The sequence below is a fragment of the Myotis nattereri genome (assembly GCF_964212035.1).
Source record: "Myotis nattereri genome assembly, chromosome: X".
Lineage (NCBI taxonomy): Eukaryota > Metazoa > Chordata > Mammalia > Chiroptera > Vespertilionidae > Myotis > Myotis nattereri.
Window position 1 is genome coordinate 40,834,866 of NC_138078.1, and position 25,457 is coordinate 40,860,322.

General features: G+C 39.5%; 1 protein-coding gene across 1 annotated transcript in view; it reads right to left on the reverse strand.

Moving 5' to 3' along the window:
* Positions 1-25,457, reverse strand: part of LOC308510763 (vascular endothelial growth factor receptor kdr-like) — a 435,828-nt gene that overhangs the window by 343,822 nt on the left and 66,549 nt on the right. The window contains exon 2 of the mRNA XM_081080791.1: positions 3,159-3,255. Within this exon, the coding sequence (XP_080936917.1) occupies positions 3,159-3,255 (97 nt within the window). The remainder of the gene's footprint in view (positions 1-3,158; positions 3,256-25,457) is intronic.

The window sequence follows — 25,457 nt, forward strand, 5'->3', positions numbered from 1 at the left end:
AATGGGAGTTCCATTTGTAGTTTTTTGAGGAAACTCCATACTGTCTTCCATAGTGGCTGCACCAGTCTGCATTCCCACCAGCAGTGCACAAGTGTTCCTTTTTCTCCACATCCTCTCCAGCACTTGTCATTTGTTGATTTGTTGATGATAGCCAGTCTGACAGGTGTGAGATGGTACCTCATTGTTTTGATTTGCATCTCTCGGATGATTAGTGACATGGAGCATGTTTTCATATGTCTCTTGGCTTTCTGAATGTCCTCTTTTGAAAGGTGTCTATTCAGATCCTTTGCCCATTTTTTGATTGGATTGTTTATCTTCCTTTTGTTAAGTTGTATGAGTTCCCTATAAATTTTGGAGATTAGGCCCTTATCAGGTATGACATTGGCAAATATGTTCTCCCATGCAGTGGGTATTCTTGTTGTTTTGTTGATGGTTTCTTTTGCTGTGCAGAAGCTTTTAGTTTTGATGTAGTCCCATTTGTTTATTTTCTCTTTAGTTTCCAATGCCATAGGAGCTGTATAGGTGAAGAAATTTCTTCGGCATATGTCTGAGATTTTGTTGCCTTTGGATTCTTCTAGAATTTTTACGGTTTCCCATTGTACATTTAAGTCCTTTATCCATTTTGAGTTTATTTTTGTGTATGGTGTAAGTTGGTGGTCTAGTTTCATTTTCTTGCATGTATCTGTCCAATTTTCCCAACACCACTTATTGAAGAGACTATCTTGACTCCATTGTATGTTCTTGCCTCCTTTGTCAAATATTAATTGAGCGTATTGGTTGGGGCTGATTTCTGGGCTCTCTATTCTATTCCATTGATCTATATACCTGTTCTTGTGCCAGTACCAGGCAGTTTTGAGAACAGTGGCTTTGTAATACAGCTTGATATCTGGTATTGAGATCCCACCTACTTTGTTCTTTCTCAGGATCACTGCAGCTATTCGGGGTCGTTTTTTATTCCAGATGAATTTTTGGAGAGTACGTTCTAGGTCTGTGAAATATGCCATTGGTATTTTAATGGGAAGTGAGTTGAATTTATAGATTGCTTTGGGCAGTATGGACATTTTAATGATGTTGATTCTACCAATCCAAGAACATGGTATGTTCTTCCATCTGTTTATGTCTTCCTCTATCTCTTTTTTCAACGTCCTGTAGTTTTCTGAGAAGAGGTCTTTTACCTCTTTAGGGAAAGTAGCTCTTGAAATAAGTATGACCTATTGAAACATGACAGACCAGAACACAAGCAGGCCATTGGTGACAGATTCTATATGATAGCTAATAATAGATCAGATGCCATTCAGAGTCACTGGGGTAAAGTGATCCTGTATGAGCAGAGTCTGATAATGCACTGCAGCTGACTCCTCAATTATGCTTTACACCCAAAGATGTTTCTAAGTAGGTGTACAGGTGGGGAAAAGACACCCTCCAAAACCCAAATGTCTGGATCAAATACCTTATTAAAAATTCATATATATTGTTGGAAGACCAGGCAGCTAGGAAAGGGCACCCCCTGGAGGGTGAGTACAGGAATCAACAAGACCTAGGATTGAAGCCCCCCCCCCCCCTCGGCCCAGTTGAAAATAGAAGTTAAATGTCACCACTATCACTTCACTTTTGTGTAATTCACTAGGCATGACAATATGTGTTCTCCCCTTCTTTCATGGCAATAAAATATTCACTTTTTTTAGTTGGACATATGACTTCCTGGGGAAAACATTGCATTTCCAGCCTCTCTTGCAGCTAAGTGTGATCATGTGACTAAGTTTTGGTCAAAGGGATATAAGCACAAGTGCTGTACAGAGGTTTTGGGAAAATGTTCTCAGAGATAGAAGGCATGTCTTTCTTTAACTTACTTTTATTTTCTAACTAGCTGGAATACAGACATGATGAATGGAGTTTGAATAACTATTTTGGACCATATGATGAAAGTCATGAGTTAATGAAGATCTATCTATAATACAGAAGGAGTATGAGTTTCTAATGATTTCATGGGACTGGCATGCTATCCCCAGATATCCACCCTTTGGACTTTTTTCCATAAAATAGTTAAACTTTATTTCCAAAATCCACTGTTAACTTGGATTTCCCATTGCACATATTATAATATAACCTTTACTGACACACTGGGGCATTGGCTATCTTAAAGAAGAAGGAAGCATTACATTCTGTTTCCAGTTCAATTAAATTGCATACACACTTATTGAACACCTACATCTATGCCACAAAATTTGACCACTCCTTTCTTGAAACCCTGCTCTCCCTTATGACAGTTCTCCCTTGTTTCTCCTTCTTACCTATTTACCATATACTTTCCCAAGTCCCCTTTCTACCCATATAATCTAGAAGCACAGAGGCTCCTCAAGATTATGACCAATATTCTTTTATCTCCTCACTCAATACACCCTCCCTGTTATCCTCATCTATTCATATATTTTCAACTCTCATCCAGTTTCTGTGAATATTTCTCACATCTCCATCTCTATATGCTTTCTCTCCCTAACCCTCATACTTACGCTTCTTATAATGTTAAATTCTGGTTGGGTCTTTCAAATGAAACTTCTTTCTGCTAGTATTTCCATCTTCCAGTAATTCACCAAAAGGAAGAACACAAAGAAAAGGAGAAGTACCCACTTCCATTTCTCTAGGTATTTTTGAAAACATGAACTTGTTTCTTTGGCCAAATACATGTGAGTCTATAAGACATGTGACACTGTAGATATCAAGGAAATAGGTACCATTTAATAGTTCAAAAATGTAACCATGACAAAGGAGAGTGTACAAGGGCACATACCGTGTGCTATTGGCACTGCTGTAAACAGACAAGTTAAGAGCAGATACTTGCCAAGATAATTAACATACATTTTGGCATATTAAAGACTTTAACAGTCAACTTAGTTTTATGAGATGTGTGAAAAAAGTAATAATATAAATAAGGGAGCCAAAGACAAAGATACTTGGATTCATCTGAAAAGCTATTCTGCTCCACTCAGGGAAGTACACTTTTCAAAAACCAGTAGCAAGGAACCTGACCTTTCAGAACCTATCCTCGATTGTTGTAAAAGAAATAAAAAATTTGGAGTGTGATCAAAGACTCAACTTTTCTGAACTTCCTACAATGGGTCTTTTAATCAGGAAAAGTTCAAGGGCCTTGATATTGTTACCTGCAGGTTATGTCAAATGTTCCACCAGCCTGGATTACCACTTGGTCTCCAAGAATACTCATCTCTGGTTTCATCATGATCTCTTTATTGGCAAGACCTGAACCAAGATAAAATTTGTTGCTATTAGAATTTATCAATTAGTCATCAGATGTATCTAAATAACATTTCACATTCCAAATGAGTAAATTGATATATATATAGTAAAGCCAACTACTGCATTTCTGTAATAGCAAACTATTAGAAATAGCCAAATGCCTACTGATAAGGTACTGATTAAATTATGGCATATATATATATGATGGTATACACAGCAGTAAAACAGAAAAAAAATGGAACTATATAATGATATAGAATAGTCTCAAAATAAAAATAAAAATACAAAATAATATGTATAGTATATAACTGTTGGTGTAAAAGAAGAAAATATAGGTATTTATGTATGCACAAAACTGGAAGACACACAAAATTAGGTGTAGGTTGTTACCTCTTTGAAGGGAAAATGCATGTTGTGTGGCTTTCCACAGTACACACCTGTGATATATTGAATCATTGTTTACAATTACTTTTCATTACTACCTAATATAGTGCAAAAAGTCTATTTGCCTACCCCATTGATTTGAGGCTTGGTGATTGATTTGGCCAAATACACACTCATTGAGTACCTACATCCATATCTGATTTTATTGATATATAGTTGATTTTAGGCAATTGAATTTGGGTTGAGATTATAGAGCACTGGTTTCAGTCTGGAGTTTTAGTAAACATTTCATGTTCTTGTTCAATCTCTTCTTTTTCTGCCATCATTATAACAAACCTGAACTTAGATAGGCTACTGTTCCAAGGGGAATGAGAGACAACTGGAACAGACCTAGACACCACAGGCTCAAGTGAAACACAGCAGAACCAGCCTAATTCAGCAGAACACTAGACAATGCACCATTGCATGAGAAAGAAAGAAATATTTAAGATGGTATGGTAATTAAATATAATTTGATTGAATATAATTAAAATTTAAAAACAGCACAAATTTTATCAGTTTTAACACATATATACACACATGAAACTATGACTTCAATGAAAATAATTCATATATCCATCATCCCTAAAACTTCCTAGTGCCCCTTTGTAATCTGTCTCTCCATCCCTGCCCCCCAGGCAACCTATAATCTGCTTTCTTTCACTAGAGATCAGTTTAAATTTTCTACAATTTTAAAATAAATTTAATTACATAGTATATACTCTTTCATGTCTGGCTCTGTTACTCAGAGTAATGAGTTTGAGACACATGCCTGTCATAGCATACATCAATAGTTCATTCCTTTATATTTCCAAACAATATTCCATTGTTTGGATATGATCACATTTTGTTTAGCTATTCATCTGTTCATGAGTATTTAGGTTGTTTCCAATTTCTGGCTATTATGAATAAGAGCTACTATGGAGATGCGAGGAGACATATGAAAAAATGCTCAAAGTCACTAATCATCCAAAAGATGCAAATCAAAATGACAATGAGGTACCATCTCACATCTGTCAAAATGGCTATCATCAGCAAATCAACAAACAACAAGTGCTGGCGAGCATGTGGATAAAAAGGAACCCTCGTGCACTGCTGGTGGGAATGCAGACTGGTGCAACAAATGTGGAAAACAGTATGGAGTTTCCTAAAAAAATTAAAAATATAACTGCCATTCGACACAGTAATCCCACTTCTCGGAATATATCCCAAGAAATCAGAAATACCAATCAGAAAGGATATATGCACCCCTATGTTCATAGCAGCACAATTTACAATAGCTAAGATTTGGAAACAGCCTAAGTGCCTATCAGCCGATGAGTGGACTAAAAATGGTGTAACATTTACACAATGGAATACTATGATGCTGTAAAAAAGAAAGAACTCTTACTATTCACAACAGTATGGATGGACATGGAGAGCATTATGCTAAATGAAATAAGCCAGTTGGAGAAAGACAAATATTACATGATCTCACTCATTTGTGGAATATAATGAACAACATAAACTGATGAACAAAAATAGATCCAGAGACAGAGAAGCATCAAACTGACCATCAAACTTCAGAGGGAAGGCAAAGGAGTAGGGGGAATAAGAGAGCAACCAAAGGACTTGTATGCATGCATATAAGCATAACCAATGGACACAGACACTAGGGTCATGAGGGCATGAGCTTGGGGGTGGGGGTGGCCAGGGAGAGGTCAATGGGGGAAAAAGGAGACATATGTAATACTACTAGAGGCCTGGTACATGAAAATTCATGCACTGAAGGGGGGGTCCCTCAGCCCGGCCTGCCCCCTCTCACAGTCCGGGAGCCTTCAGGGGCAGGAGGCAACTTGGCCATCAGGAGAAGGCAACGTCCTATCACACCTCTGCTGTTGCCACTGCCAGCAGCACAAGCCTTGGATGGCCCTTGTTACCTGAGCCTCGGGTGGTCCATATGTCATGTGAAAATTAACATCCTGTTAATTTTAAGATGCTTTTACCAAGATTTGCTTATAATTAAATTAACAGATTACTTATGTTATTTATTCAGTTATTTTTATTTATTCATTTTTATTTTTTAATATGTTTTTATTGATTTTTATAGAGAGGAAGGGAGAGGGATCGATAGAAACATCAATGATAGAGAGGAGCATCATTGATCAGTTACCTCCTGCACGCCCCCTACTGGAAATCAACCCCATAACCCAGGCATGTGTCCTGACCAGGGATCAAACCAGCAACCTCTTAGTTCCTGGGTCCATGTGCAACTGCTGAGCCATACCGGCTGGGCCACAGTTATTTTTAACAAATTTTAGCTGACATATATACATTCATTTCAGTATTATTTACAATAGCCAAAATATGGAAGCAACCTAAGTGTCCATCCATTGATAAATGGATAAAGAATAAATGTTGCATATACACAATAGAATATGGCTCAGGAGTGACATTAAAGGAATGGCAGGGGAAGGGCGCGTTGATCTTCTCCCCCTAACTTTTCAACAATATAACCGCCTATAATTCAACAAAGAAGTCTCTGCTCAACACAGATGCACACCCGAGAGACCTGAACACTGGAACAACTAAGGTGGGCTCCTTGGAATAAGTAGGGAGATGAGAGAAAGGAGGGAAGCCAAACACAGCTACAGCACAGCAGCGTGTCCACAGTGCAGCTGGGAACTGACAGCAGCAGTTACCGGCAGTTTCCTCAGCCAGCCGTATGGACCAACAGAGCTAACCCAACAAGTGGCTGGCTGTCGGAATAGCCACTGGAGTGGCAGCATTGTGTGGTCACGCACACAAACAGAGAGACTGTCTGACCCGTGCGGGCATGTTGTGAATGGGATCTGAGTCGCATGCGTAAGCTGTGAGTCAGCAGTCACTCTCCTTACAGAGTAGCTTCCCATAGCTGGGCTTGGCTTCTGGCTTTCAGGCAAAGAAAGTAGATTGCAGAGCCCTGACACTGATTAGACTCTCAGGTCTCACCTCCTGTTGCCCTTGGATTGTTTCCAGGAGTGTATTGTCTGTAGGCCAATAGCTGTTGCAGTAGAAACACAGTTTCCCTCTGTGACTGAACCCCAGGAGGGGTGCTTGGGCTGGACCCTCGGAGGTAAGGAACCGCCATAACTACGAGGGAAAAACAAACCTCACCCCCAAGCAGCAGAAGCAGTACAGCCCTATGGAAGCTGCAGAGGCTCAAAACTGTGAGGCCACGGGGGTGGGGGGGTGGGGTGGGGGGGGGGGAGGGGGGTGTCTTGCAATTCAGCGCCATCTACTGGAACAGAGTAGATAGAGCTCCTCAGAGATAAATGGGAAAACAACAAACACCATGAACAACCACAACAGCAATGACCAGAAAGAAAATAAAAAATCCCCAGAATACAGGCTGGAACACATGGAATTATGCGAGTTGAATGACAGAGATTTCAAGATTGCAGTTCTGAAAATACTCAATGAGATACGAGAAAATACTGACAGGCAATTCAGCACACTCAGAAAACAAATCAATGAACAAAACGAGTATTTCTCCAAAGAAATTGAATTGTCAAAAAACGAAATCCTGGAAATGAAGCAGGCAATTAAAGAAATTAAGAGTGAACTGATGAGCATAGAAAATAGAACCAACCAGTTAGCAGCGGTTCTCAACCTGTGGGTCGCGACCCCTTTGGCGGTCGAATGACCCTTTCACAGGGGTCGCCTAAGACCATCCTGCGTATCAGATATTTACATTACGATTCATAACAGTAGCAACATTACAGTTATGAAGTAGCAACAAAAATAATTTTATGGTTGTGTCACAACATGAAGAGCTGTATTTAAAGGGCCAGAAGGTTGAGAACCACTGAGTTAGAGGAAAGAACTAGTGACATTGAAGATAAGAATCAAGAAATTATCCTGAGAGAAGAAGAGAAAGACCTGAGAATACAGAAATATGAAATAGCCCTACAAGACCTTTCTGACTCCATTAAAAAAAACACATCAAAATCATAGGTATAGTAGAGGAGGAAGAGAGAGAGTATGGAATGCAAAATCTATTAAAACAAATAGTGGATGAGAACTTCCCAAACTTATGGAAAGAACTAGATCCTCAAATCCAAGAAGCAAACAAAACACCTAGTTACCTCAATCCAAAGAGGCCCTCTCCAAGGCACTTGGTAATGAAGCTGTCAAAAATTAGTGACAAAGAAAAAATCCTCAAAGCATCCAGGGAAAAGAAGGAAGTGACCTACAAAGGAAAACCCATCAGAATTTCACCCGGCTTCTCAGCAGAACCTCTACAAGCCAGAAGAGAGTGGAATCAAATATTCAAACACCTGAATGAGAGAACTTACCAGCCACACATATTATATCCAGCAAAATTATCCTTTAAATATGAAGGAGAAATAAGAGCATTCCCAGACATACAGAAACTGAAGGATTTTATTACTAGAAATCTCCATTGCAGGAAATACTCAAGGGAGTTATTCTACCTGAAACAAAGAACATAAGGTCATAATACTACCAGTAGGATTGCTAAAAATTCGCAGCATGAACAGGGATAATGTGTGACAATAAAAACATACAAGGGGAAGAGGGACAGGTATGGACAGGCAAATGAAGATGAAGATCAGATGTACTCAAAAGAAGAAAAAAAACTATTGTATATATGCAACTTCACTTTTTATAAAACTAATGGCAATCACACACAGAAATTCCCCAAACAAGACATATAGCTTAAAAAAAATAAACAGAGGAAAGATGTATGGAATACCACCAAACAAAAACAACAGATAGAAGCATAAAGGAAAAGAACCAATGGAGGCACAGAGTTACCAGAAAACAAAAGATAAAATGGCTATAGGAAATCCTCATACATCAATAATTACCCTAAAGCAAATGGGATAAATTCACCAGTAAAGAGACACAGAGTAGCAGAGTGGATGAAAAAAAAAAAAAAAACCCCAAACATATGCTGCCTACAAGAGATACATCTAAACAGCAGAGACAAAGGTAGATTCAAAGTAAATGGATGGAAAATGATTCTCCAAGCAAATAACATCCAAAAAAAGCAGGTGTAGCCATACTTATATCTGATAAAATAAATCTCAAGATAACAAGAGACAAATATAGACACTTTATAATGATAAAGGGAACACTACATCAAGAAAACATATCACTTCTTAATATATATGCGCCCAACCAGGGAGCACCAAAATATATTAAGCGGCTATTCACAGAACTAAAGGGAGAAACAGATCAAAACACAATTATAGTTGGAGACCTTAATACTCCATTGACAGCTCTAGAGATCAACCAAACAAAAAATATCAATAAAAAATTTAAAAAAATTAGCTTTAAATGAAACACGAGACCAAATGAATATAATCGACATTTACAGGACATTTAATCCCAGAACATCAGACTATACATTCTTCTCCAGTTCACATGGAACATTCTCAAGGATAGACCATATGTTGGGTCACAGAACAAGCATCAACAAATTCAAAAAGATTGAAATTATTCCCAGTATATTTTCTGACCACGATGCCATGAAATTAGAAATCAACTGCAAAAGGAGGTAAAAAAAAACACCTACAAATACGTGGAGATTAAACAACATACTACTAAAAGATGACTAGGTCAAAGAAAAAATAAAAGATGAGATCAAAAGATATATATAGAGAAATGAGAATGATAACACAACATATCAAAACCTCTGGGATGTAGCAAAAGCTGTAATAAGAGGGAAGTTTATATCACTACAGGCCTATCTCAGGAAACAAGAGAAGTTCCAAGTAAACAACCTAACATCACACCTAAAAAGACTAGAGAAAGAAGAAAAAAAGCAGCCCAAAGTTACCAGAAGAAAGGAAATAATAAAAATCAGAGAAGAATTAAATGAAATAGAGAACAAAAAGATTGTAGAAAAATTAATAAAACAAAGAGCTGGTTTTTTGAAAAGATTAATAAAATGGACAAACCCCTGGCTAGACTCACTAAGGAAAAAAGGGAAAAGACCCATATAAACCAAATCAGAAATGAGAGAGGAGAAATCACCACAGACATCACAGATATACAAAGGATCATACTAGAATATTATGAAAGCCTTTATGTCACCAAATTCAATAATCTAAAAGAAATGGATAAGTTCCTAGAAATATATAACCTTCCTAGACTAAATCATGAAGAACTGCAAAATATAAATAGACCCATCAGCAGTGAGGAAATTGAAACAACCATCAAAAACCTCCCAAAGAACAAAAGTCCAGGACCAAATGGCTTCACCAGTGAATTCTACCAAACGTTCAAGGAAGAATTAAAGCCTAGTCTGCGCAAACTCTTCCAAAAAAGTGAAGAAGAGGCAATACTTCCTAACACATTCTATAAGGCCAATATAACCCAAATATCAAAACCTGGCAAAGATAACACAAAAAAGAAAACTACAGACCAATATGCTTGATGAATTCAGATTCAAAAATCCTAATCAAAATGCTAGCTAATCGAATACAACAGTACATCCAAAAAATAATACATCACGATCAAGTAGGATTCATTCCAGGGGCACAAGGATGGTTCAACATTCATAAATCAATCAACATAGTATACCACATTAATAAAACAAAAAATAAAAATCCTATGATCTTGTCAACAGATGCAGAAAAAAAAATTTGATAAGATACAACATCCACTTATGATTAAAACACTCAATAAAATAGGAATAGAAGGAAAGTACCTCAACTTAATAAAGGCCATATATGATAAACCAGCCGTGGGCAAACTACGGCCCGCGGGCCGGATCCGGACCGTTTGAAATGAATAAAACTAAAAAAAAAAAAAGACCGTACCCTTTTATGTAATGATGTTTACTTTGAATTTATATTAGTTCACACAAACACTCCATCCATGCTTTTGTTCCGGCCCTCCGGTCCAGTTTAAGAACCCATTGTGGCCCTCGAGTAAAAACGTTTGCCCACCCCTGTATAAACCCTCAGCCAATATCATACTCAATGAAGAAAAACTGAAAGCTTTTCCCCTAAGATCAGCAACAAGACAAGGATGTCCTCTCTCACCCCTCTTATTCAACATAGTCCTGGAAGTACTAGCCAAAGTAATAAGGCAAGGATATATGCATCCCTATGTTCATAGCAGCAGAATTTACAATAGCTAAGATTTGGAATCAGCCTAAGTGCCCATCAGCAGATGAATGGATTAAAAAACCTTGGCACATCTACACAATGGAATACTATGCAGCTGTGAAAAGGAAGGAACTCCTACCATTTGCAACAGCATGGATGGAGCTAGAGAGCATTATGCTAGGTAAAATAAATCAGTCAGAGAAAGATAAATATCACATGCTCTCACTCATTTGTGGATTATAATGAACAACATAAACTGATGAACAAAAACAGATGTAGAGACAGAGAAGCATTGATCAGATGCTCAAAACTCAGAGGGAAGGCAGGGGAGGGTGCGGGGAGGGGGAAAGTTCAACCAAAGGACTTGTGTGCATGCATATAAGCATAAGTGATGGATGTGGACAACAGGGGGTGAGGGTGAGGGCAGGATTGGGGGGATGAGGACACATTTGTAATATCTTATTCAATAAAGGGGAAAAAAAAACAAAAAAAGAAAAACTAAATTTAAAAAATAGTAAAAAAAAAAAAAAAGAAAAGAAATAAAAGGCATCCAAATAGGAAGGAAGAAGTCAAACTGTCACTTTTTGCAGATGACATGATGCTGTATATATAAAATCCTAAAAACTCTACCAAAAACTACTGGATACAATAAACAAATACAGTCAAGTTGCAGGATACAAAATCAATGTACAAAAATTCATTGCCTTCCTGTATACCAACAACAAAACTTCAGAAAAAGAAATGGAGAAAAGAATTCCTTTTGCAATCGCAACCAAAAGAATAAAATACCTAGGAATAAACTTAACAAAGAACGTGAAAGACCTATATACTGAAAATTATAAAACATTATTAAAAGAGATAGAAAAAGACACAACAAAATGGAAAAATATCCCGTGTTCATGGATTGGAAGTATCAATATAGTTAAAATAGCCATTTTACCCAAAGCAATACACAGATTTAATGCAATCCCCATCAAAATTACAATGTCATTTTTTAAAGAAATAGAACCAGAAAGCATCAGATTTGTATAGAACCACAAAAGACCCAGAATAGCAAAAGCAATCCTGAAAAAAAAAAAAAAAAAAGAACAAGGCTGGAGGTATCATGCTACCTGACTTAAAAATATACTGCAGAGTTACAATAATCAAAACAGCATGGTATTGGGATAGTCTCTTCAATAAATGGAACTTGGAAAACCACATGCAAATTAATGTAACTGGATTTCAGTTTGTCCCCATGTGCAAAAATTAATTCAAAGTGGATCAAAGACTTAGATATAATACCCAAAACTATAAGTCACATAGAAAAACAAATAAGTACCAAACTTATGGACCTGGGTGGTAGAGAACATTTTATGGACTTGACCCCAAAGGCAAGGGAAGTAAAGGCAAAAATAAATGAATGGGACTCTATCAACCTGAAGAGCTTCTGCACAGCAAAAGTGGACAACAAAACAAACAGGCAGCCCAACAGATAGGAGATGATATTTGTAAACAGTAGCTCCTACAAAGGTTTAATTTCCAAAATATATAAAGAACTCATAAAACTCAACACCAAACAAATGAACAATCCAATGGAAAAAGTGGGCAGAGGACCTGGAAAAACACCTCTCCCAAGAAGACATACAAATAGATATATGAAAAGATGTTAAACCTCACTGGCAATCAGGGAAATGCATTTTAAAACTACAATGTGATACCACCTTACACCAGTTAGAGTGGCCATTATCAACAAGACAAGCAACAACAAGTGTTGGAGAGGTTGTAGAAAAAAGGGAGCCCTACATTCCCACTACTGGTGGGAATGTAGACTGGTACAACCACTATGGAAAGCAGTCTGGCCATTCCTCAAAAAATTAAAAATAGAGCTACCATGTGACCCAACAATTCCACTCCTGGGTATATACCCGAAAGACTCAAAATCATTTATATGCAAAGATATATGCACCCCTATGTTCATTGTAGCATTATTCATGGTGGCCAAGAGTTGGAAACAGCCAAAGTGCCCTATGATAGAGGACTGGGTAAAGAAGATGTGGTATATATACACAATGGATTACTACATGGCCATAAGAAAGGATGAAATAGAGTCATTTACAACAACATGGATGGACCTAGAGAACATTATGTGAAGTGAAATAAGTCAAACAGAAAGCTAAGAACTATATGATTTAACTCATATGTGGAATATAAAACTGAAACTCATGTACACAAACAGCAGTGTGGTGGTTACCAGAGGGAGGGGGTGGGGGAAGAAGAGGGTTCTAATATGAGGTGACAGGAGAAGATCTGACTTTGGGTGGTGGGCACATGGTCCTATATACAGATTTTGTAAATTAGTAATCCACACATGTAACCTATATATTCATGTAGACTAATGTCACACCAATAACATTTAAAATAATAAAAAAAGAATATGGTTCAGCCATTGAAAATTAACTCTTGTCTTCTGCAAAAAAATTAATGGACCTAGAGGGTATTGTGCTGAGTGAAATATGTTAGACAGAGAATGACAAATACCAGATGATTTCATTTATATGTGGAATCAATAAACAAGAGTTCCAAGATGGCGGTGGAATAGGTAAAAGCAACAAACACCTCCTCCCAGCTCTGAACCAGAGTTACAACTAAAATTTAGGTCAATCAACCTGAATTAACAGCAAAACAACACCTGAATAAGAGTGCTATACCAAGGATTGAAAAAATTGTGCTACACAGAGACTGCTAAGAAGGACAGAGACACGGGAAGAACTGGTCCTTGCACTGAGGGACAGCAGCTATGAAGCTTGAGAAATATTGTAGCTGCAAAAGCACCTTCTGGAGGAAATGGGTCTCAACCCCATTCTGGGTCCCCCAATCCAGAACACCAGGACTGGGAAGAAGAGCTTGAATAGCATTTGGCAGCAAAAATAAGTGCAGACTTTGTCCATTGGAAAGAGGAGGAAGTCTGCTTGAATCCAGAGCAATCTCCTTAACTAACACACAGGTATTCAGTCTTGGGCACTCACCCAGGACTCTAATAGAGGGAAGGAGACTAAGGGCATACAGAAGCCATAAGGAAAGTGTATGGGTGGCACAGCTCTGGAGATCTGGAAGGTAGACTTCTGAGGTCCCATGCTGCTCTCAGGCACCATCTCCCAGGGCCCATCACTTCTACTCTTACAGCACAAGCTAGAAAAAGTGCACTAGCCCCGTCCTCCAAATACTGGTGGCACCACCCTGCCAAGCTCAAATATGGCATAAAGGACTGTTGGCTATATCCAACAGACGACTGTGGTGAGCTTTTTTTTTTCCCCCTGAAAAAACTATAGACAGAATCTTAGATGAACATTGAAGTGAGTGGTTTGGGAACAAGATCCAATCTCTTCCCCACCTCCCATGGGTTAGGCAGGCAGATAGCGAACATCTGGAATACTCTTTAACAATAAAAAAATGAATAAAATAAACACACAAGCAGATCAGGAACATACTCAAAGATACAGAGAACATTTTGATGGTTGCCAGATAAGAGTGGGTTTGGGTGGATGGGTGAGAAAGGAAAGGTAAGAAGTAGCAATTGATAGTAACAGAATAGTCATGAGATGTAAAATACAGCATAGGGAATATAGGCAATAATATAATAGTTATATATGGTGTCAGCCGGGTACTAGATTTATGGGTGTGATCAATTTATGTCACATACATGTCTAACCACTGGGTTGTCTACATGAAACTAATATATTATATGTCAACTATAATTGAAATAATAATAAAACTATATTTTTTAAAAAAAGAGAAAAGAAAAAGTTAGGAGCTATAGTCCAGTAGCTTGGAAGAGAATAATTTTGACATAAATTTGAAATGTTGACTTGGGACACAGATAGAAAGAATCCTTGTCCTTTGATGGCCAGAACACTAACAAGAGTGAATAGCATTCACGTAAGGCTATCTATCATCAAGAGATACACAAGTACCAATAAGTACTACTATTATCCTCATTTAAAACAATGATAAAACAGACAAAAAGAGGTTAAGTCACCTAAGAATACACTTAGTAAATGGTAGCACTATGATTTAACCTAGGCAGTTGGTTCCAAAGCCTGTGCTCCTAACCACTGTAGCATTTTTTCCTAACCAGTAGCCAACCAAAAGGGCTGAACCAGTGCATTGTGGTTAAATGTCAGCACTGTCTCTAACAATACTTAACTTGCGTTGATCCTTTGAAAAGAATAAATCTAGAAAAAAACTGAGACTAAAGTATTTATAACTCCCCCAGATACATGTGGTTTAGAACTGGAAAAAAAATGAGGCAACAAAGAAACCTCAAACCAAGTTTTTTTCCTGCACCCCGCACAGCCACTTCTCCTTAAAGTCATTTTCACTTGGATCTCGTACCAGGTACATTCCTTTCAAAACTCTGGAAAATAATACCTCAAACTCTAGAGCTACTGGTGTTGAGGCAAACTCATTTCTACACATTTATGCCAACATTTGCCAAGAGGAAAAGCCAGGCCTGGGTTGTCAATGCATCAGGAACAGAAAAGTGTATCCTTCTGAAGGAGTCACTGGATCAAAATGTTCTCTCTTGTTAATCACAGGACAAGGTCAGGCAGATTCTTTCTTGACCTTTAATCAGGGCTGAAAATCCTTTCTGGGAGTGCCAGTTGCTGATGAAGGTAAAACATACAGGTAACTATGGAGTGGGGGAGCGGGGGGCGCAATTCTTAACAATGGATCTCCAGATATCCACCAAAGCAATCTCCTTCTTCCCTTTCCCCTTCTGCAGGCTGTCTCTTTTTCTTGTTTTCTACTTCACTTTATTTCTCTGCAATCCAAAGAAACTTGTGTCATCTATGATCTACGCATTTACACAGTTTCTGAAGAGTGTAGATAACTGGAAGTGTCTCTTCCATTTTCTTAAAACTATGCTTCCAAAGGACAATATATCTAAAACTAACTGTGTATGGATCCCTACCTGTGACATCCTTCAGAGGAGACCTCCCCGCTCAGGGAGAGCAGTTAGCACTGCAAATTCCACCATGCAAAGCATGAAGTAGGCAGAAAGATTCAGATTAACAGCAGTCATCCTAGAGCAGGGGTGGGCAAACTTTTTGACTCGAGGGCCACAATGGGTTCTTAAACTGGACCGGAGGGCCGGAACAAAAGCATGGATGGAGTGTTTGTGTGAACTAATATAAATTCAAAGTAAACATCATTACATAAAAGGGTACGGTCTTTTTTTTTTTTTTTAGTTTTATTCATTTCAAACGGTCCGGATCCGGCCCGCGGGCCGTAGTTTGCCCACGGCTGTCCTAGAGTATCCAATTCAGTATTGTTCCATCACACAGAATATGTTGCTGCTCCTCCACACATGGGCTGTGGTTGAGAACTTTACTGGGATCAGCAGGACCCAGTTGCTGCCATTTCCAGAAAAATCCTGCCCTTTTCTGTATCTGCCAGGCTAGTCCAGATGGTTGGTAGAATCATCTGTCAGACATGGGCAGGGCTAAATAATCTTCCAGGTCCTTCCAGACTCTGAATGGCAGGAAAGCAGAATGCTTAAGAGTATGGGGTTTGGAGCTGATGCCTTAGGTTTGAATTTTGACTCTTCCACTTATTATTTCTGTGACTGTGTAAAATAAGGGGAACCAGACCAGCTAGGCTTTGTGATTTCTAAAAAGCCCCCTTTTCACTCTGGCATCCCATGGGATTAAAAGCTCATGAAATAGAGAATATAAATGTACCAATCCTCCCTGGATTTCTAGTGACAGTCATGTCCTGGAGAAAGTCTACTACTCAGAGAAACTAGAACTATGGAGCAAGAACAGTTGCCCTGGGGGTCTGAAGAATCCAAGGCCATTTCTCTAGTGGTCTGGCCATTTTATTACTCAGCCCCATTATTTTCATTAACAAGGACCACTTCATTTCTCAGAGCAGTTACCAGAGGAAGAAGGAACAAGAAACACAAAGACAGCTTTATCAAGGTCCTTAGTCTTGGCTGGACAAGCCTGATTGATGGATGTGGTAGATGGTGGGCGGGGGGCGGGGGATGATTAAAGAGAAGGGAAGTATATGGTTTGTATGGTATGATTTCCAGGAGGGATTTGAAATTGAAAATAGCCCCAGAATTGGGAACATTTGCAGTCACCAATAAATCAAGACAGACCCAAATAAGATTTGTAGGTTGTACAATATGGCAGGTGACAAAAAAGTAGAATTTTAGGTATCCAGAGCATACAGAAAGCCCATGTTTGCTTGTCTGGTGGATCCCTGCTGGCTTGAGTAAGTGGGTCCTAGGTGTAGGGGTAAGGCAAAGAGGCAGAGGTGGACTGTTCAGCTGAAACTCTGCTGCAGAGTACTTTTATTTTTAATATATTTTTATTGATTTCAGAGAGAAGGCAGAGTGAGAGATAGGAACATCAATGATGAGAGAGAATCATCGATCAGCTACCTCCTGCACTCCCCCTATTGTGGATTGATCCTGCAACCCCGGCAGGTGCCCTGACCAGGAATGGAACCATGACCTCATGGTTCATAGGTCAGTGCTCAACCACTGGGAAACATTGTCTGCGCAGTATTTTTTTTTTACTCTGATGAAATTGTAGGTCAAAAAGGAAGACAAGTTTCTCTGGTGAGTGCCCAGGAATAAAAAACCTCATAGATACATGTTTGGGAGATCACAATCAGTAACTTGGCCTATAGTAGCATTATGTGGCAGAGTAAGCAAATTATCCTGTGATAAAAATTCTCTAACCGAGAAACTAAGATGGCGGCATAGATAAACACCGGGAAATAGTCGCTCCACACAACAATTGAAAATTAGCCCAAAGGATGGAGCAAACATCGTCCAGAACAACAGGAAGGCTGGCTGAGTGTAATTTCTACAACTAGAAGAAAAGAAAAGCACGCTGAGAGCCAGAGGAGCTGCGGAGGCTGAGTGCAGAGGTACGGCGGCGGCTCTTGCGTGCGGAAAGGGGGTGGCACCTGAGGACGCGGCTGTCTTTTTGAATCACAAGCTCCCGACTGCTCTGATCTCCGGTTCTGGGAAGTCTCTGGGGACCCAGGTCTCATACAGGGACAGGCTGCTCTCTCAGGTGGCAGCGGGTGAACTTGGGGGCAGATTTCCCTCGGAGGTGCTTGCAGCCATTGCCGGGACACTGAGACGCGCCACTCCGGGCGCGGAGAATCAGCCATTGCTTCTTTCTAGGCCCTTTGACTCCCTGAGACCCCGCCCCACCCGGGCTGCGGCAGAGGCTTTTGCATGTGAATGCCCCAGAACTTTGCAACCTGATAATTGCCTAACTGCAGCCGGGCCAGCAAGACCCGGAACTTCCAAGAGAAGGCCCAAGGCCCCGCAGCGGCTTGCATTGCTTCACAGCTGAGCCTCTTCGTAGCTCCTGCTGTGAGGCCTCAGGCAGGGGCTGAATTAGCATCTCCTTAGATCCAGGAGCCACTGTACCCAGTGGTCAGAGGGGGACCATTCTCCCACTTCAGACACAGCTGCTTCCCACAGCCAATTGGCCTGGAGGTCAATTCCTCCCAGTGATCCTACAACAAGCGAGGCACCAAGAGTGCACCAAGAGTGTCCACCCCAGGTAACTGGGGAGGCTGAGCCACTGGGCCCTACAGGACACCTGGCGCGCAGGCCACTCTATCAACACAGGGAAGCAGCCAAAATGCGGAGACAAAGAAACAGGTCACAATTGGCAGAAACGGAGGAGGCCAGACGACTGGATATAGAGTTCAAGGCCACGTTTATAAGGTTTGTCAAGAATTTTATGGAAACCGCCGATAAATTTAATGAATCCCTCAAGGAGTATGGTGAGACCATGGAGGTCATGAAAAAGGACCAATTAGAAATTATGCATACACTGACTGAAATAAAGAATACTTTACAGAGCTCCAACAGCAGACAAGAGGATCCCAAGAATCAAGTCAAAGATTTGAAATGCAAAGAAACAAAAAATACCCAACCGAAAAAGAAAAAAGAAAAGAGATTCAAAAAATATGAAGATAGTGTAAGGAACCTCTGGGACAACTTCAAGCGTACCAACATCAGAATTATAGGGGTACCAGAAGGAGAGAGAGGGCAAGATATTGAAAACCTTTTTGAAGAAATAATGACAGAAAACTTCCCCCACCTGGTGAAAGAAATGGACTTACAAGTCCAGGAAGCGCAGAGAACCCCAAACAAAAGGAATCCAAAGAGGACCACACCAAGACACATCATAATTAAAATGCCAAGAGCAAAAGATAAAGAGAGAATCTTAAAAGCAGCAAGAGAAAGACAGTCAGTTACCTACAAGGGAGTACCCATCCGACTGTCAGCTGATTTCTCAACAGAAACCATGCAGGCCAGAAGAGAGTGGCAAGAAATATTCAAAGAGATGAATAGCAAGAACCTGCAACCAAGATTACTTTATCCAGCAAAGCTATCATTCAGAATGGAAGGTCAGATAAAGAGCTTCACGGATAAGAAAAAGCTAAAGGAGTTCCTCACCACCAAACCAGCATTATATGAAATGCTGAAAGGTATTCTTTAAGAAGAGGAAGAAGAAAAAGGAACTCTTACCATTTGCCACAGCATGGATGGAACTGGAGAGCGGATAAATACCACAAGATCTCACTTATTTGTGGAATATAATGAACAATATAAACTGATGAACAAGGACTGATTCAGAGACGGAGAGGCATTGATTGGACTGTCGGGCCTTGGAGGGAAGGTAGGGGAGGGTGGGGGCAAGGGCGAAAGATCAACCAAAGGACTTATATGCAAGCATATAGGCCTAACCAATGGACACGGACAACGGGGGGGTGAGGGGGTGAGCGGGGAGAGGGGGGATAGAGGGTACACATATGTAATATCTTAATCAATAAAAAATATTTTAAAAAAATAAATAAAAATAATAAAAAAAATGTATGATAAAAAAAAAATTCTCTAACCTAGTAACGAAGTTTATAGCTGAGTGCATGGTTGCCCAGAATAAACACTATATATTCTCACTTCTTTTACCACTAAAACTAGGTATAGTTGTAACTGATTGGATGTCAAAATTCTAAACAAAATATTAGCAAACAGGATCCAGCAATGCATTACAAAAGGTCATACTCCATGATCAAGTGAGATTAATTCCAGGTATGCAAGGTTAGTACAATATTTGCAAGTCAATAAACATGATATATCACAAACAAAATGAAGGATAAAAATCACATGATCACAGCAATAGATAAAGGAAAAGCATTTCATAAATTTCAGCATACATTTATGAAAAAAAGTCTCAGCAAAGTGGGAATAGATGGATCATACCTCAGCATAAATTAAAACTATTTATGACAACTATAAATTAAAACTATATATGATGGCCAACATCATTCTAAATGGAAATAAGTTAAAAGTGTTTTCCTTAAGATCATGAACAAGACAGAGTTGTCCACTTTCACCACTCATATTAAACGTAGTACTGGAACTCCTACCCACAGCAATCAGACAAGAAGAAGTAAAAGGCATCCAAATAAGAAAAAAAAAGAAAAAAAAAACTGTAATTATTTGCAGATGACATGATATTGCACACGGAAAACTCTAAAGACTTCACCAGGAACTACTAGATCTAATAAATGCATTTTCCAAAGTAGCAGGATAGAAGATTAATATCCAGAAAGAGTTTTAATTTTATACACCAACAATGAACTGTCAGAAAGGGAAACTAAGAAAGCAAACTAATTTACAATTGCATCAAAAATAAGATAGGATAAAATAACTAGAAATAAATTTAATCAAAGATATAAAAGATTTGTACTTGGAGAAGAACCAAGATGGCAATGTAGGTAAACACAGCCTCCCACAACCACACCAAAATTACTACTGAAATACAGAACAACCATCATTCAGAACTGCCTGAAATCTGGCTGAATGGAAGTCCTACAACTAGAGAATTAAAGAAGAAAGCACATTGAGACTGGTAGGAGGGGTGGCAGTGCAGAAGGGCTGGTCCTACATCCACATGTGGAATGTTTTTAATTGGGAGGGATATCTTGGCTAAAGAGGTTTCCCAAGAGGAGCAAGAGGTTTCTGCCCCACACCAGGCCTCTCCGCCAAGGGTTCCAATGCTGGCAAGAGAAGTCCCCATAATGTCAGGCTGTAAAAAACTGTGGGAATTATGGTTGAGTGACATGGAGGCAGCTGGAGACCCATGCAGTTCCTCTAAAAAGGCCAGCACATGGCAATGATGTGGAGAAAAAGAACCCTTGTGCACGGCTGGTGGGAATAAGACTGGTGCAGCAAATGTGAAAAACAGCATGGATTTTCCTCAAAAAATTAAAAATGGAACTCCAATTTGACCCAGTAATCCCACTTCTAGGAATATATCCCAAGAAATCAGAAACACCAATCAGAAAGGACTTATTGACCCCTATGTTCATAGCAGCACAATTTACAATACCTATGATTTGGAAACAGCCTAAGTGCACATTAGCAGATGAGTGGATTAAAAAAACAGTGGTACATCTCCACAATGGAATACCATTCTGCAGTAAAAAAGAAGGAATTCTTACCACTTGCAACAGCATGGATGGAACTGGAGAGCATTATGCTAAGCAAAATAAGCCAGCCAGAGAAAAATACTAAATATCACATGATCTCACTCACTTGTGGAATATAATGAACATAAACTGATGAAAAAAAACAGATACAGAGACAGAAAAGAATCAATCAGACTGTCACACCTCAGAGGGATGGTAGGGAAGGGTGGCGGTAAAGGGGAGAGATCAACCAAAGGACTTGTATGCATGCATATAAGCCTAACCAATGGACACAGACACCAGGGGGGTGAGGGCATCAGTGGGGGTGGGTGGAGGGGGAATGGGGGGATAAGGACACATATGTAATACCTTAATCAATAAAGAAATAAAAACTGGTACATCTACACAATGGAATACTATGCTGCTGTAAAAAAGAAGGGACTCTTACCATTTGCAACAGCATGGATGGACATGGAGAACATTATGCTAAGCAAAATAAGCCAGTCAGAAAAAGATAAATATCACATGATCTCACTCATTTGTGGAACATAATGAACAACATAAACTGATGAACAAAAATAGATCCATAGACAGAGAAGCATCAAACATACTGTCAAACTTCAGAGGGAAGGCAGGGGCGGGTGGGGGGTAAGAGATCAATCAGAGGATTTACATGCATGCATATAAGCATAACCAATCAACACAGACACTGGGGGGAGAGTGAGGGCATGTGCTGGGGGATGGGGGTGGCCCGGGAGAGGTCAATGGGGAGAAAAGGTGACATGTGTAATGCTATATGTAATAATTAAACAATAAAAAATTTTAAAAATTAAAAATCGAAGGGCCAGCACATGGACTGACATGGATTTGCTCCCTCAGAGCCCCAGTGCTGGGGCAGCAGATTAAAAGAGAAGGGAAGTATAGAGACATACGGGGAGGAACTAAATTGTCTGGCATCAGGGTAAGAACTCAGGGGTAGTTTTTTACCAGATAAAAGTGCAGGGACCTCCTTCCCACTGAGATGACTGGCAGACACCATTTCTGAGTCTCCATCTATCTGGCCCACACTGTTTACCCTGCCCTGGTGATTCCATGAAATCCAACCCCACCCAATTTGCAGCCTCACTGAAGCTGCTAGCAGTTTCTTTTCCATATAAATGGCCTTTTCTGGCTCAGGCTTCAGACTTTCCTAAAATCTCTGAAACAAGCAGCAACTGGACTCAGTGTGCCCCATACTTCTTGATAAGTGGCTCCAGGCCCGGCACTGGCAGAAGCCTGAGAAGGTTCAGAGCTTGGCCTGTCCTGGGCACCTCCTAGCCCAACACAAGTAGGAGTCATCTTTAAATCACTCTGTAACTTGTGCCAGGTGGCTTTAGGCAGGGCATAGTCAGTGTCTTACTTTGTACCTTCAGGGGGCCTAGAGCCAGTGCACCAGTTGGACAGCTTCAGACCATGGAAGATTACAACTCTACACATTCATGGGTGACATACTCAAGGGATGAACTTGGTGAGTACCAAAGCCCCATTGAAGAAATTCCTGCTCCATAGAAGTGTCTCCTCTACACGAGCTCTTCAGCTGTGGTTGTAGCTGGTCCTCACAGTCAATTGTCCTGGAGTATATCCCTCCCAGTGATGACAACAGAAATCAAGTCTCAACTACAAGACAGTGCACATAGCCCACCTAGAGTGCTCAGCTCAGATGACTGGGGAGGCTGAGCCACTGGGCCCTACAGAACACTTACTACACAAGGCCACCCTACCAATTCCAGGAGATATAACAGTTCTACCTAGTAGATAGAAAAAAACCACAAGGAAGCAGCCAAAATGCAGAGACAAAGAAACATGTCACAAATTAAAGAACAGAAGAAATCTCCAGAAAAAGAACTAAATGAAATGGAAACAAGCAAACCACTAGATTCAGAAATAAGGATGCTCATGGAACTTAACTAGAGCTTCAAGGATCTTAGTGTGAATGTCAAGGAACTTAGTGAGAACAACAAAGATATGAAAAAGGACCAGTCAGAAATTAAGTATACACTAACTGAAAAGAAGAATAATTTACAGTGAATCAACAGTAAAATAGATGATGCTGAGAATCAAATCAATCATTTGGAATATGAGGAAGGAAAACACATCCAGTCAGAAGATCAAAAAGAAAAAAATAATCCAAAAATGTGAAGATAGTATAAGGAGTCTCTGGGACAATTTCAAGAATACCAACATTTGCATCATGGAGGTGCCGAAAGGAGCAGAGAGGGAGCAAGAAATTGAAAACCTATTTGAAGAAATAATGATAGAAAACGTCCCCTTCTTGGTCAAAGAAGTAGACATACAAATCCAGGAAGCTCAAAGCATCCCAAAAAGATGAACCCAAAGAGACTCACACAAAAACATATCATGATTGAAAAGCTAAAGGTTAAAGACAAAGAGAGAATATTAAAAGCAGCAAGAGAGGAGGGGCAATGGGACACATGTGTAATACCTTAATATAAAAAGAAAAAAAATAAAAGCAGCAAGAGAAAAGCAGTTAGTTACCTACAAGGGAGCGCTCATAAGACTTCCAGCTTATTTCTCAGCAAAAACTGTGCAGACCAAAAGGGAGTGATAAGAAATATTCAAGAGATGAAAAGCCTATAACCAAGATTACTCTACCCAACAAAGCTATCATTTAGAATTGAAGGTCATATAAGGACCTTCACAGACAAGAAAAAGTTAAAAGATTTCATCACCACCAAACCAGTATTACAAGAAATGTTAAAGGTTCTTCTCTAAGAAGAAGCAGGGGGAAGAAAGCCCACTGCATGGGAGAACATATTTGCAAATGTTATCTATGATAAGGGTTTAATTTCCAAAATTTATAGGGAACTCATACAACTTAACTAAAGGAAGATAAACAACCCAAACAAAAAATGGGCAAAGAACCTAAATAACACTTTTTGAAAGAGGACAAAGAGAAGGCCAAGGGGCATATAAAAACACGCTCAAAGTCACTAATCATCCGAAAGAGGCAAATCAAAATGACAATGAGGTACCATCTCACACCTGTCAGAATGGCTATCATCAACAAATCAACAAATGACAAGTGCTGGTGAGGATGGGGAGAAAAAGGAACCCTCTGTGTGCTGCTGTTGGGAATGCAGATGGGTGCAGCCACTGTGGAAAACAGTATGGAGTTTCCTCAAAAAAACTAAAAATGGAACTGCCATTTGACCCAGTAATCCCACTTCTAGGAATATATCCCAAGGAATCAGAAACACCAGTCAGAAAAGATATATGCACTCTTATATTCATAGCAGCATAATTTACAATAGCTAAGATTTGGAAACAGTCAAAGTGCCCATAAGCAGATGAGTGGATTAAAAAACAGTGGTACATATACACATTGGAATACTATGCTATTGTAAAAAAGAAGGGACTCTTATCATTCAGAACAGCATGGTTGGACATGGAGAGCCTTATGCTAAGCAAAATAAGCCAGTCAGAGAAAGATAAATATCACATGATCTCACTTATTTGTGGAATATAATGAACAACACAAACTGATGAACAAAAATAGATCCATAGACAGAGAAGCATTAAACAGACCGTCAAACTTCAGAGGGAAGGCAGGGGATGGTGGGCGTGGGGGTGAGGGTAAGAGATCAACCAAAGGATTTGTATGCATGAATATAAGCATAACCAATCAACACAGACACTAGCGGGGGTGAGGGCATGTGCTGGGGGGTGGGAGTGGTTGGGGAGAGGTCAATGGGGGAAAAAAGTGACATATGTTATACTTTAATCAATAAAGAATTAAAAACAAGCAGAAGCAGGGGGAAAATATAAAAAATACGAACAATAAAATGGCAATAAGTACATATCTATCAACAATTAAATCTAAAAATAAATGAACAAGGAATCTAATGAATAAAATAAACTAATGAATAACATAGAACTGGAGGCATGGAAATATGGGACAGACTGATGAATCTCAGAGGGAAGTGGGGTTGGGAAGATATTAACCAAAGAATTTATATGCATATATGCATTACCTATGCACACAGACTATAGGGTTGTAAAGGCCTGGGGCAGGGTGGGATCTGGGTGGAGAAAGGCAATGGGGGAAAAGAAAAGGAGGAATATCCATAATATTCTCAATAATAATGATATATAAAAAACGAAACACGTACTTAAAACATTGGGCAT